Below are 13,564 nucleotides of genomic sequence, written 5' to 3' on the forward strand. Positions count from 1 at the left end.
CCTTGGGAAGCCTTTGTTCTTGTTTTAAGGCCAATCTTCATATTCTCTTGCATCAAAAAAAAAAAAAAAAAAAAAAAAAGGAACTCTACTAGTAAAGCCACTGACATTTAAGTTTTAGGGAATAAACTTTGCTTACAGATGTATTATTTCGCTCTGCCTACCTCCTTTCTCCAGCCAGGTTTCCTTAACTTTCTGCCTCTCTTCTTATCTAGAGCAATTTGACATCTTTCTATAAATTTGCATCTTGAATAGTGAGCTCTCTGAAATGTAGAGAGTGCCTGGGAAGGCACGTGAGCTAATTGTCGGCTGAGTCCAGTGGCGTCGGCAGAGCTACGTCCTGGAAACATACCTTGCCAGAGGCAGGTATGTTGTCAGCCTGACCTTTAGCTCAGGCACCAGGGGGTGGGTTTCATTACCTAAGTTCAGCCAGGTGTCAGGAATGGACGCAATTATCCAGGCTCAGCCAGGAGTGACAATTACAAAGAAACCACAAGAATGAAGAATTGCAGCTTGATCTTTAACCATGATTTCACATAATTTCCTTTGTCTTAAACTCTAGTAAAACTTTCTGGTATCCTGCTGTATATAATAAATGTGCTGCACTAGCTCTGGGTCACTGTCTCTCCATCCAAGAACAGTGTCCCACCTCGTCCCAGCTTTCCCTACTGGTTCTGTGTCTGTCTCTTTCTTTTTCTCAATCCTCAGTCGCCCCTACTCAGGACTCATCCGCTCTCTAGCCGTGCTGGTTGTGGCCAAGAGAGAACACTCATACTGAAATATAAAATTTCCTGAATCAGCCAGTCATCCGCCTAAAAGACTGAAATTCTGGTGGGGAGGGCGAAGCGGGAACTTGCTGGAAGTTTGAATTTGGGAAGTGGCACTCCCCATCCTGATTCTCAATTTCCATTTCTTCTCAGAGCACAAAAGTTTGTCTTATAGCTGGTTAAAAGTGGTTATGGACATAATCAAATATTAAATGGAAGATTCCAGAGAAAAAACTCTCCCTGATGTAAAGGAAAAAAGAACTTTGTGGTGAGAAAACAAAACAAAAGCCAACTTTCTTGTTTGGTCTTTCTGGCTAACTCCAAGAACCACTTTGCTTAGTATTTCTGATGGAGACCCCCCACCTGATACCTCTGAGAATGCTTCATGGGTCACTGTGGATCCAGGGTTAAGCTGCACAGTAAGAATGGGACAGTTTTACAGCCTCTTAAACTAACCAGTCCGGCACTGAAACCTTCCTTATCTACCATTCCTCTCCCTTCCTATATAGCCCGTCCTTAAGAATTTAAATCCAGCCAGTTTTTCTCCTGCTCCAAGTTTGAAATGAAACTTTGACACATGCTAACAATCTAATTAATCTGAGCTGCTTGGCTTTAAACAGTGATTCAAGGTGTTAAACAAACTCAAGAGTCTGGAGGCTTTGCTAGAAATAAATGATAGATTTATTCAAAGGTCCCAGGGTTTGCAAACTGGAAACCAACTGGGCAATGGAGAGTGTTCCAAAGAAGAAAGACAAGATGAGGGTTCTTCTAGTAAAAAGTACATTCTTTTTTTTTTTTCTTTCCTTTTTTTAAAAAAATATATGTTAATGATTTCAGAGAAAGGAAGGGAGAGTGTGAGAGAGACAGAAACATCAATGAGGAGAGTCATTGATCTGTTGGGTCCTGCACGCCCCCTACGGGGGATGGAACCGGCAACCAGGTTCATGGGTGAACCACTGAGCCACACCCGCGGGGCAAAAGTACATTCTTGAGAAGAAACAGTCTGCATTCCTAGCCTCTGCACTGGTCCCAAAGGGTGACCCTCCAGAAGACAGGTGGTTTGGATCATGGGTGTCAAGTGGTCTGGGCACCTGAACATCCTTTCCTCAGTCCTTCGGGGGTCACCAGAGGGTTATCTGGAGGTTTGATGTGTATCAGGCATTGAGGCAGGACTGGAAAGTTCAAAAGTTTAAGTTCGTAGGATAGTTAAAACAAGAACAGAATCCTTTCCTCACACCTCAACCTACTTGATTGACTGAAGCGACTACATTTTTCTTTCTTCACCCTACCCTCGGAGGGTAACCGAGGACAGGCGCGCTTACAAACAAAACAAGAACCCCAAATCGGAGTCCTATCTCTCAGTCCCTCTTAAAGGTCTGTGGTGTCTTGCAGAGACCTTGTGCCAACAATTGGCTTGATGACTGTTTCCTTACAGCTGCAGCCCTGATTAAAAACGCTGCCCACAGCACAGCGAGGCTGTCCTTGACTTACATCCCCTTTTCTGGGAAGAGATGACCACCGCAGGAACTGAGCTGGGAAGCAGACAAATTGCTCCTGGCGGCGTCCACAGCGGTTCAAAGTACCGCATTGACCGGAATCACACCCTGCAGTTCTCCCTCCTCCCGTGTGCAAGATGCCAGCGGAGATAGCACTGCACCAGCAGATTATCCGCAAGATAGGTGCGGGGTTGGGGCGGGGGTGGGGGGCTGTGAGAGAATCTCAATCCCTGATGGAGTTACCCAAAGAGAGGGGGAAGGCCCGGAACTCCGAGGCCGGCCGACCCGGGACCCACGGGCGGCGCAGGATGATTGATTGATTTTCTCGGTTGGCAGCGCCCGTCGCAGGCTGGAGCCCGGGGTGACATCACGGGCTGGAGCGCGGGTCACGTGGCCCCGGCCGCCCCGCCTCCGCCTGCCCCTCCTCCTCCCGCGGTCTCCGGAGCGCAGAGTCCAGCAGCCGCAGTTGCTCGGAGCTTTCGAGGACGCGCGCAGCCTGGGTCGGGTGGTCAGCCGGCGACGACGGGCAGCGAGGGGGCCGGAGCCGCAGAGGCCGAGGAGCAGCAGCCCCGCGTGGCGGCCGAAGCGACGCGCCGAGGGTCCCGCAAACTTGAGCGGCGCTCGCGCCTCTGCCCGCGGTCGGAGCGATGAAGATGGTCGCGCCCTGGACGCGGTTCTACTCCAACAGCTGCTGCCTGTGCTGCCATGTGCGCACGGGCACCATCCTGCTCGGCGTCTCGTACCTGGTGAGCGCGGAGGGCCGTGGGGACGCGCGGGGCGCACCTGCGGGAGGAGGCGCCAGCGCCCCCGGGATCCCGGGGCCCCCGCCCGCGCTGCGCTGCGCTGTTCAGGCCGCGAGTTGGCTCCTGGTTCGGCCTTCGGTTGGCTGATCCGAAGGCCGAACGCTAATCCGCCTCAAGTTACATTATTAGAAACTTAATTCTTGTCCGCGGCTGCCCCGGCTCGGCCAGCCTGTGGCGGGTTCGGGTCGGGGCTGGGAGTTGGGGGCGTTTCGGGGTCCCGGGTGGGCCGGGGCGCGCCCCAAAGCCCTGGGCACAGCGCGCTGCGGCCGCGGTTTCGGAGGAAAGCGCACTTGGTGGCCGGAGACCTCGGGTCTTATCTGAGGAGCACGTGTTTCCCTTCCTTTCTTCCAGCGCCCGGTGGCTTTGTGTCCCGACGGGTCTGCACGGCGCCGGGGGGTGGCCGGGCACGTTAGTCACCCGTGCGCCCAAGCTCCCTGCCCACACCTGGCCTCGGGCTGCGCGCGTTCGGGTCCGAGATGAAATGGTTGAGGGTTCATGTCGCTCTGTGAACGATCCCCCCTCCCCCCCAACTTCTGTTGCAAAGCCCTAGGAAGGGATTTCCTTGTGATTTATTGCCTTCCGATCGGCCCAGGGAAGCCATTTTACACCCATTTTTCTGCGTATCGGCAGGTGATCCCTATACCTTTCTTATCAGACCGCAGGCAAGTCTGATTTCCTTCTTAAGGTTGGAACTTTGGAAGATGTTGTTTGTATGGGAGCAGTGATTCTCAGGGGCAGCGAGGAAACCCGAGGGCCCCTCCCAGCGCCTGCTCCAGGTGGATTGTGGGCACCCCTAGGCTGTGCCAACGTGGAAGTTGGGTCCCCTTGCATTTCACTTTCAAGTTTTGTGACATCTTGATGGAGGGTCACACCTGAGCCACTTTTCAAGTGAATACCACTGCATCATGAGGAAATCCCTTAAACATGGTAGTAAGATAGCATATAGGACTTCATTAGTGAGAATACAAATTTCTTAATTATCAGTTTTTTGTTGAAAGATATTCAGGTGCCTATATATATTATGGACATTATATCGAATTGTGTAGTTGTGCCATTTAAGCAAAACATTTTCTCCTGGGGACTATGGTCTTCTCTGCTATTTTATAGTTTCATCTTTGCTTTATTCAGTACCCAGGACACACAATAGAACTTTTTGGCCTTGAAAGGTTTCAGACAGGTCTTGGGTATGTGGGGTTTACTATATTGTTCAGTGCGAATGCAGATAGAACTCGTGTCATGGCTCAACCCTAACTTTGCTAAAAACCAGGAAATCCTTTACAGAAATTTAAAACGACTGTATAGCAAGCAGATAGGAGGAGACTTCAGAATATTTTGTGCTTTTATTGATAATCAAGACAGACTATTTTATACAAATGACTTGTATCCTTGAAAACATTTAAATTTGCAGACTTGCACGTACATCAGTGAATGTGATTTGTAAAATCTAGGGCACCGCATTAGGCAAATGCACTAAGTGATGTGATCTATGCAAAGGATAAATCTACTTGAGCCCATTGCTGGCGGTAAGCCAACCCGACAGGAGCCCTGTGCTAAAAGGAGAACACTGTGCTCGCTCTCTCCACGGTGGAGCATGCTCTTTGTGGAAAGTGATTGGGGTGCATGTCTTAGCGTTTGGAAATATATGGCCCTTTGAAAGGTTAGAAAACTTCCCGGCAGATGTAAGAATGCCACGTTAGGTAAACCTAGTTAATGGGAAACCTGGCTTAAGTACTGGTAATCTGTATTGAAAGTATTTTTTATTTCATAAAACAATTGAGACTACCTCTACATGGAATTTGGTTATCCAAAACGTTGATTTACATGAACAGTGTTAAGCCAGGGCCACGGGAGAACAAGGCACCTCTCCCTTCTTCCCCCACCCGCCCGCTCCTCTCACCAGCCACGTGGCTGGAATGCAATCAGTTATCAGGAAGGGGGGGCAGGTTTTCAGGAAAAAAAGGGTAGGCTGATGGGAAGATGTTCAAATAAGAGTCCCCTGGAAGGGTTCTTTCTTAAACTTATAAATCAGTGCCAGGTAGGTAAAATGGACCTTATTCATGCATTTTCTAATTGTTTCCTACCACCACCATTTCTTCAAGTTCAGTGTGCCAGGTACTATGCTAGATTTGCATAAACTTAATTTTTATGTAATCCTGGTGAAGTAATGATTTAATTCCCATTAAAAAAATTTTTTTTTTAATTTGTTTGTTTCTTTAGAGAGGGAGGGAAGAGGAGAGAGAGAGAGAGAGAGAGAGAGAGAGAGAGAGAGAGAGAGAGAGAGAGAGAAGAAAGGAAGGAAGGAAGGAAGGAAAGAAGGAAGGAAGGAAGGAAGGGAGGAAGGGAGGAAGGAAGGAATTTTGATCCTTTGCCTCCTGCACCCACCCCTACTTCACAGGACCACACTCCAACCAACTGAGCCACACCACTCAGGGCTCTTCCTCCCATTTTATAGATGAGAAAACCGAGGCCAGGAGAGCTCAGGTTTACAGTAGGTCCCATTGTTGGTTGGTAGTCTGAGGAATGTTTGAGTCTATCCTGTTTTCACTGTTTTATTTTTTAAAAGTTGTGTGTGTGTGTCTTTTGTTTTTGCCTTGGAATGGTAAGTGTTTCCTTAGGTCCAGTAACAAAGCATATTGAATCAGGTATTTATATTAGAGATTTTTAAATTTGTCTTTGTTTTATTTTTTCTTTTATTGAGGCATAATTCACATGTGGTGAAATCCACCAATATTAAGGGTACAGTTCATTAAGCTGACAAATGCAGGTGCCTGTGTAAACCCACATCCCTAGAGAACATTTCCAAAAAGTTCCCTTGTGTCTCTTCCCAGTTAATCCCTGCCACACACATCCCCCCTCCACAGGCGAGTTTTACCTGTTCATATAAGTGGAATTAATATTGTATGTGTTCCTTTGTACCTAGTTTCTTTCACTTAGCATGACCATTTATGTTGTTGGAGTATATTAGTGGCTTGTTCCTTTTTATCGCTGAGTATTATATTATTGTATGAATATACCGCAGTTTGTTTATCCACTTGCCAGACAATGGACATTTGGATTGTTTCCAGTTTGGGGCTACTATGGATAAAGCTGCTCTGAATATTCTTGCACAAGACTTTTTGTGGACATGTATGTTTTTATTTCTCTTGAGTAAATACGTAGATATGGAATTGCTGGTCAGAGGCAAGTGTCAACCAGTTTTCCAACACAGTTCTGCCATTTTACACTCCAACCAGCAGTGTATGAAGTTTCAGTTGCTCTACATCCTTGTCAGCATTTGGATGTTAGTCTTTAATTTTAGCCATTTGGGCGGGTAGGTAGCGTCAACTCAGGGTGACTTTAGTTTGCATTTCCTCATGACAAATGATGTGGAAAGTTTATCTTTGTTTATTGGCCAATCATATATCTTTCTTTGTGAAGTGCTATTTATTGCCTATTTTGGAGGGTTTTGTCTTTTTTATTGATTTGTAAGAACTGTCAGTGTTCAAATCTGTAGAGAATTTTTATGAGTTTATCTGAGCCAAACTGAAGACAATTGCTGGGAAGCAAAATCTCAACGGATTGAGAAAATGTTCCGAAAAATGGCAGTTTTGCCACTTACTTTATACATCAAAATCAAAGCGGGAGGTGTATGGGGGCTACCTCATGAAATCCATTGGGGATAGAGTCGGGAGATGGGAGATAGTAAAGCAGGGAAACCTCTGGTCTTGGATAAAAAGTAAAATGCATAGCCTGGCAGTGGCTGAGCATCGACCCATGAACCAGGAGGTTGAGGTGACACCAGCCAGACAACCAATGGGTCCAGGCTGCCCATCACACTAAGCCGACAGGGTTGAATCATAGATGAGCGTTTATCCCAATACTGCCGGCATTATGGGAGAGCAGCAGGGCATCCACGAAAGTCTGCTCTCCCTCTCCCCCATAAGCCAGATGCTTATATTGGGTAGAAGGACAAAGATGAAGTGGGAAAGTAGGGATTACAGGCATGGGGACGTGGGCACGGTATAATCACTTCAGGTCACAAACCATGCCGGCTGGGGGATGGGTGTGTCGCAGGAGCAGGTTACAGACAGTGGGGCGCTGGGGCTTGTAAAGAGCTGGTGCCTCCAGGACTAGATTGTTTCAGCCATTTCCACAATGATAGGCAGTTGGGGAACGAAGGATGGAACGCATTCTGATGTTAGCGCTCATGTCCCAGAGCATGCAACCCTCAGCCAGGTTAGCATGTGCTTTTCCTAATCAGAATAGAACCATCATGGTTAACAGAGCATGGTTAATAGTTCTTATTTTATTTCTTATAATAGCTGGTCCCCAGTATTATATTTCTGCCCCTGACAGAGGTTCGATTCCTGGTCAGGGCACATGCCCAGGTAGCCGGCAGAACCCCCTATAGGGGGTGTGCAGGAGGCAGCTGATTGATGATTCTCATCTCTCTCCCTTCCTCTCTGAAAACAATAAAAACATACTTTTTTTTTTTTTTTTTTTTTTAATGTAGGTGGGTACAAGATAGTTAACAGTCAACAATTAACACAGTAACAATAATGAAGGGATTTGTGGTCTCCCCTATGGTGCTTTGCGGGGAGGGGGGAGGAAAGGAAATTACTGTTTTGTTATTCTAAAGTTTTGTTATCAGGTATGTTATCCTAAATGCAAAAAGACAACAAACAGACTCAGTTGAGGGGAAGATTGACTTTCGTTAGGGAAAAATACTGCCCTGGGACATGACCACCTGCTCCCCCAACTGCTTTTAGCCAGAAACGGTACTGGTAGCTGAAAGCTTGTCTTGGATACCAGGCCTGGGTCATCCTTGGTGCATATTATCCTTTTTATCATCATCCAAGCGTGTGTTGCTTCTTTTTTTATTTTTTAAATATATTTATTGATATTTTACAGAGAGGAAGGGAGAGGGATAGAGAGCTAGAAACATCGATGAGAGAGAAACATCGATCAGCTGCCTCCTGCACACCTCCCACTGGGGATGTGCCCGCAACCAAGGTACATGCCCTTGACCGGAATCGAACCCGGGACCCTTCAGTCCACAGGCCGACGCTCTATCCACTGAGCCAAACCGGTTTCAGCTAAGTGTGTGTTTCTTAAATCCTCATTCTGAGACGGGCTGGTGAGCCAGGACAAGTGTAACAGGGGAACGTGAGACAAATAGTGGAACAGCAGTTTGCAGCCACCTAGTAAATCCTATCTTCCCAAAGCCAGGGGCACTTCAGAGTAAATGGTTTGCACTTCTCCCCAACCACCCTACCCCGGGAGTCAGGGACAGGAATCTAAGTAGTGCCATTTGCCAACCATGCTCAAGGACAAATGAAAATAAACCTCATTTTGGTACATCAGCATAAAGCTGAATATTCTGTTGAAACCTTCCCTGAGACCTGCCCTAAGATTTCCACCTGCCAGAGAGAGATAAAAGCCTCAAGACAAAGGACCCAGCGTGTGCTCTCCTGCCCAGGCGTGCCCCCCTCTCTCCCCTCCTCCGCCTTCTCCTTCCCCCACAGGCATGCATCTCCTAAACTCTGAGGGGCCCCCCAGGCTTGCAACCAGGGCAGCAAAGGGCACCAGCCGTCAGCAGGTCCTCCCAGACAGACCGACCCCCTGAACCTGTGCCCAAGCCCCCTTCTCTCTGACTTCTTAGCCAAAGCAGCCCACCTGGCTCAGTTCCCAGCCCTTTCTTTTTTTAATTTTTATTTTTTTTAATATTTATTGATTTCAGAGAGGAAGGGAGAGGGATAGAGAGATAGAAACATCAGTGATGAGAGAGAATCATTGATCGGCTGCCTCCTGCACGCCCCCTACTGGGGATTGAGCCCGCAACCCGGGCATGTGCCCTTGCCTGGAATCGAACCTGTGACCCTTCAGTCTGCAGGCCGACGCTCTATCCACTGAGCCAAACCGGGGCATCCCAGCCCTTGTTGATGTCCCCAGCTTTCACAAAGGTTCTCTAAACTTCACCTGGACTCCTGTGGTGAACTTTTTCCTGCACAAAGTCAAGAACCCACACCTACTGCTGGCCCTAGGCAGACCCTCTCAGGGCCAGGTCCCCTTTCTGGTAACAATTCCAGGATATGTTTTTATATTTTTTATTCTTTTATTGATTTGAGAGAGAGGAAGAGAGGGAGGGAAAGAGAGAGAAAGGAACATTGATCAGTTGCCTCTGGGACACTCGACAGTGAAATTGAACCCAAAACCTGGGCATGTGCCCTGACTGGGAATCGAAACCGCCACCGTCTGGTGTACGGGACGACACTCCAATCAACGAACACGGAGCCACACCAGCCAGGGCTTATCCAAATGTATTTTAGGAACTTAGTCGTTCAGCAAAAACATACTGAACGCCTCCTGGTGCCAGATACTATTCATAGGGTAGTTGGCCATGTATCAGATGATAAAGGATGAAAGCTCCGAGTAGCTGGTCTCATTGGCTTTCTGACCTGGCCTTTCAGATAATCAACTAGTTCATTTTGAAGGTCACAGCTTGCTTGTGGGCCCGAGCCCGATAGGGTCTCTGTATCCCGGGAAGCTCCGGTGCAATAACTATTGATTTTTGTCTGGACAGTAAAACTGACAGCTTGTATTTGTCGAGTGATTGATAGTTGTTTTCAGTGGGTTTTCACATTTGTTCTCATTTAGGCCGCAAAGCCGCCCTGGGGACGGTCACAGGAGATGGGGATATGGTCTCATTAAAGATTAATCGTTTCTTTCCAGCTGTCAGTCTGGAACTGGGTCTGTAAGTCCAGGGCAGAATATGGACTATCAGGGGTCCTCAAACTACGGCCCGCAGGCCACATGCGGCCCGCCGAGGACATTTATCCGGCCCGCCAGGTGCCGCTGCCTGTCCTGCTTAGCAGCCGACTCGTCCCGGGCCCGCAGTGCGCATAGGAATTTGTTCATAGTTTTTTTTTTAAACTATAGTCCGGCCCTCCAACGGTCTGAGGGACAGTGAACTGGCCCCCTGTTTAAAAAGTTTGAGGACCCCTGGACTAACTCATAGTACTTATGTCTGCCTTATTGTCTAGTGTTTCCCATACTACAGAAGCTGGTAAAAGACTGAAATACTAGGCTGACGTTTGAACATTACTTTGTAGGTAGTGGGGAGGCCTTGAAGAACTCTCCACGGGGTGATAGAATAAGAGCAGTTTTTAAGGAAGATTCACAGGCAGGCTGTTTTAGGTAGCTGGGAAACCGGAAAGGGGTATGTATGTCCCAGTCCTCCAGCTGTGAGATACAGCAGGCGCTAGTCTTTCCAGCACAAGTCTTTCATTTGCTAATGGTGCAAAGGCTATGGATGGGAATTGTTACTCCTTAGCCAACGACCCAAGTCTCTCTTGCCAGCCAGACTTTTTTTGATCTGCATTCAGAAACTGAATAACTTTGAATAGTGAGGGCTACCGGATTTGTGGGATATCTCCAATAAGCCCTTTATAAAAGTACAGACCCCCCTCTCTGCACCCCTCCTCGACCTAATATAAAGGATCCAGGGCAGTTCTATAAAATATTGGCTAGTGAAGATTTCAGTGGTATTCAATATCTTTTTAAATTTTGATGTACATTATAGCAGATATTCATCAGAAATTTTTGAAGACCTGACCAACGTGGTTCAGTTGGTTGGAGCATCGTCCCGTACACCAAAAGGTGGCAGGTTCGATTCCCCCATCAGGGTGTGTGCAGGAGGCAGCCGATGATGTTTCTCTCTCTCCCACTCTTTAAAATCAATTAAAAAATTTAAAAAGGAACATTTTAAGGATGGGCTGGCCGAGAGATAAAGATTGCCATCAAAGCTGTTTCATTAACCATTTGTACGCCATCCGCATCTATGGACGCAAGCGGCGGATCTTTTTTAATTAAACTCTAAATATCGTGGCAGGTAACTGGTTAATATTACTCTCCCTGGTACCCACTTTAACTGTATCTCACTTAACTCATAAAGCACCAAGTGCTGAAGTGGTTCACATGTATTTTGCCCTAGGTTGTGCATTATGTTTAACTGGATGTGCAGTGTATTTGTTTTGTCGGCTTACTTTGAGTCTCTGCCGGGAAGGAGGAGGCCACACACTTAGTTCTCCCCTGCCACCCCACCCTCTTCGGTCAGATGTGTTATTTTGTTCATAAAGAGGTAATGGAAATAATGGGTGAGCCTTAGCCGAATAACTCCTGCTTTCTCCTCCCTCCCAGCTCCACTGGCTCTTAGAGCTGCTGGAGCCTTGTTAAGAGTTCTTGAAGAGCTGTCAAGTGGTTAACCCATTTTTCTTAAAGCAAAGTACAAGTTAAGCAAAGACACACTTCTTCAATTGTTCTTACACTTTTATTTTTATTTTTTAAAATATATTTTATTGATTTTTTACAGAGAGGAAGGGAGAGGGATAGAGAGTTAGAAACATCGATGAGAGAGAGACACCAATTCAGCTGCCTCCTGCACACCTCCTACTGGGGATGTGCCCACAACCAAGTTACATGCCCTTGACCGGAATTGAACCTGGGACCTTTCAGTCCGCAGGCCGACGCTCTATCCACTGAGCCAAACCAGCTAGGGCTGTTCTTACACTTTTAAAGGTTTAGAGTTGCCTCTTCGCAGTTGCAGCTTGCAAGGAAACGTTCTGTGGGGGCCAAAAAATGTTTGAAGGAATGCAATTTCAAAATATTAGTAAAAATAAGTGTGAGCTTATTTCTTTCATTAACCTTGGGCTGCTAGAATTACAAGGCTCCTTGGTTCCAGAGTGCAGAGATGGTGAAGCAGTAATACCTGGCACACAGTAGGTACTCACATTTGTGTTGACTAACAGAAGGCTGAAGGGTTGCAAAGACGGAGGCATCGTAGGTTGGGGAAAAAGAAGCACTTACAGGGTCGCCAGGGAAGACGGGATGGGATGCATCAGAATTAGGCCCTTTCTTAGTGAGTCCTCAGCCTTCCTGGACCAGAGATGGGATCCTGTATTTTGTTTGTGTTTTTTTAATATATTTTTATTGATTTCAGAGAGGAAGGGAGAGGAGGGGAGAGAGAGAGAGAGAGAGAGAGAGAGATAGAAACATCAATGATGAGAGAGAATCATTGATCGGCTGCTTCCTGCGTGCCCCCTACTGGGGATTGAGCCTGCAACCCGGGCACATGCCTTGACCAGGAATCGAACCATGACCTCCTGGTTCATAGGTCGATGCTCAACCACTGATCCACACTGGCTGAGCGCTAATGATTTTTATTAGAGTGAAAATCTGATTCTCAAGGGGAAAAAAAAAAAATGAAGGTTATGATAGCCTCGGACTAGTACAGCCGTGGGCAAACTACGGCCTGCGGGCCGGATCCGGCTGTTCTATCTGGTTCTTTTTTTTTTTTTTTTAATATATTTTATTGATTTTTTACAGAGAGGAAGGGAGAAGGATAGAGAGTCAGAAACATCGATGAGAGAGAAACATCGATCAGCTGCCTTTTGCACACTCCCCACTGGGTATGTGCCTGCAACCAAGGTACATGCCCTTGGCCGGAATCGAACCTGGGACCCTTGAGTCCGCAGGCCGACGCTCTATCCACTGAGCCAAACCGGTTAGGGCCTTTTTTTTTTTTTTTTTTTTTTTAAATTTATTTTTTAAAAATATATTTTATTGATTTTTTACAGAGAGGAAGGGAGAGGGAGAGAGAGTTAGAAACATCGATCAGCTGCCTCCTGCACACCTCCTACTGGGGATGTGCCCGCAGCCAAGGTACATGCCCTTGACCGGAATCGAACCCGGGACCCTTCAGTCCGCAGGCCGACGCTCTACCCACTGAGCCAAACCAGTTTCGGCTCTATCCGGTTCTCTTGCTCTCCCCTCCGCTCCTTTACTTTGAATTTATATTAGTTCCCACAAACACTCCATCCATGCTTTTGTTCCGGCCCTCCGGTCCAGTTTAAGAACCCATTGTGGCCCTCGAGTCAAAAAGTTTGCCCACCCCTGGACTAGTACCTAAAAGATCATGATTTCTTCTAACCCTTTAGTGCTTGATACTTCTTTTTAATACACAGAGTTTATGTCTCGATAGCCCATCTAAACTACGCTATGGACTAGGCCTGTCTTCACATTCAGAGGCCCAGAATGTTCTTTACGACACACTTGTTCTCCCACTCGCCTCCATCCCCTCCTGGAAGTTTCCCAAAGGCCCTTTGAACTGCATTCCTCTTTCTGGTCTCAACCCGGGGATCATCCTCTTTGCCTCTGTTAGCTGTCCGGACATCCTTCCCGTTTACCATGTGGACCCTGGATATTCAAAGAATATAATGGCGCCTCCGCCTGAGCGTGAAGATCAGGGCCCAGCCGAGTCTGCCCAGAGATACTGCGATAGCTGCTGCCGGGCGGCAAGGCGGTTTCATCCCGCTGGCCAGCCTCCCGTCGCCTCGCCTCGAGAGCGGCTGTGCGGAGCACTCCCTTGGAAGGAATTCCGAGCCTGCTGACAGGTGGCTGGTTGGCAGGGTCAGCCAGGGCTTGTGAATGCAATGGGGTGACTTCTTGGGAGGAGCCTGAGTTA

The 13,564-nt window shown here is 47.5% G+C and overlaps 1 protein-coding gene across 1 annotated transcript in view; it reads left to right on the forward strand.

Annotated features, from left to right (window-relative positions):
• Positions 1-2,385: 2,385 nt before the first annotated feature.
• LAPTM4B (lysosomal protein transmembrane 4 beta) overlaps positions 2,386-13,564 on the forward strand; it is a 38,712-nt gene continuing 27,533 nt past the window's right edge. Inside the window, exon 1 of the mRNA XM_080646127.1 lies at positions 2,386-3,006. Coding sequence (XP_080502253.1) covers positions 2,908-3,006 — 99 coding nt within the window. The 5' untranslated portion in view covers positions 2,386-2,907. The remainder of the gene's footprint in view (positions 3,007-13,564) is intronic.

Source organism: Plecotus auritus, assembly GCF_963455305.1.
Source record: "Plecotus auritus genome assembly, chromosome: 11".
Lineage (NCBI taxonomy): Eukaryota > Metazoa > Chordata > Mammalia > Chiroptera > Vespertilionidae > Plecotus > Plecotus auritus.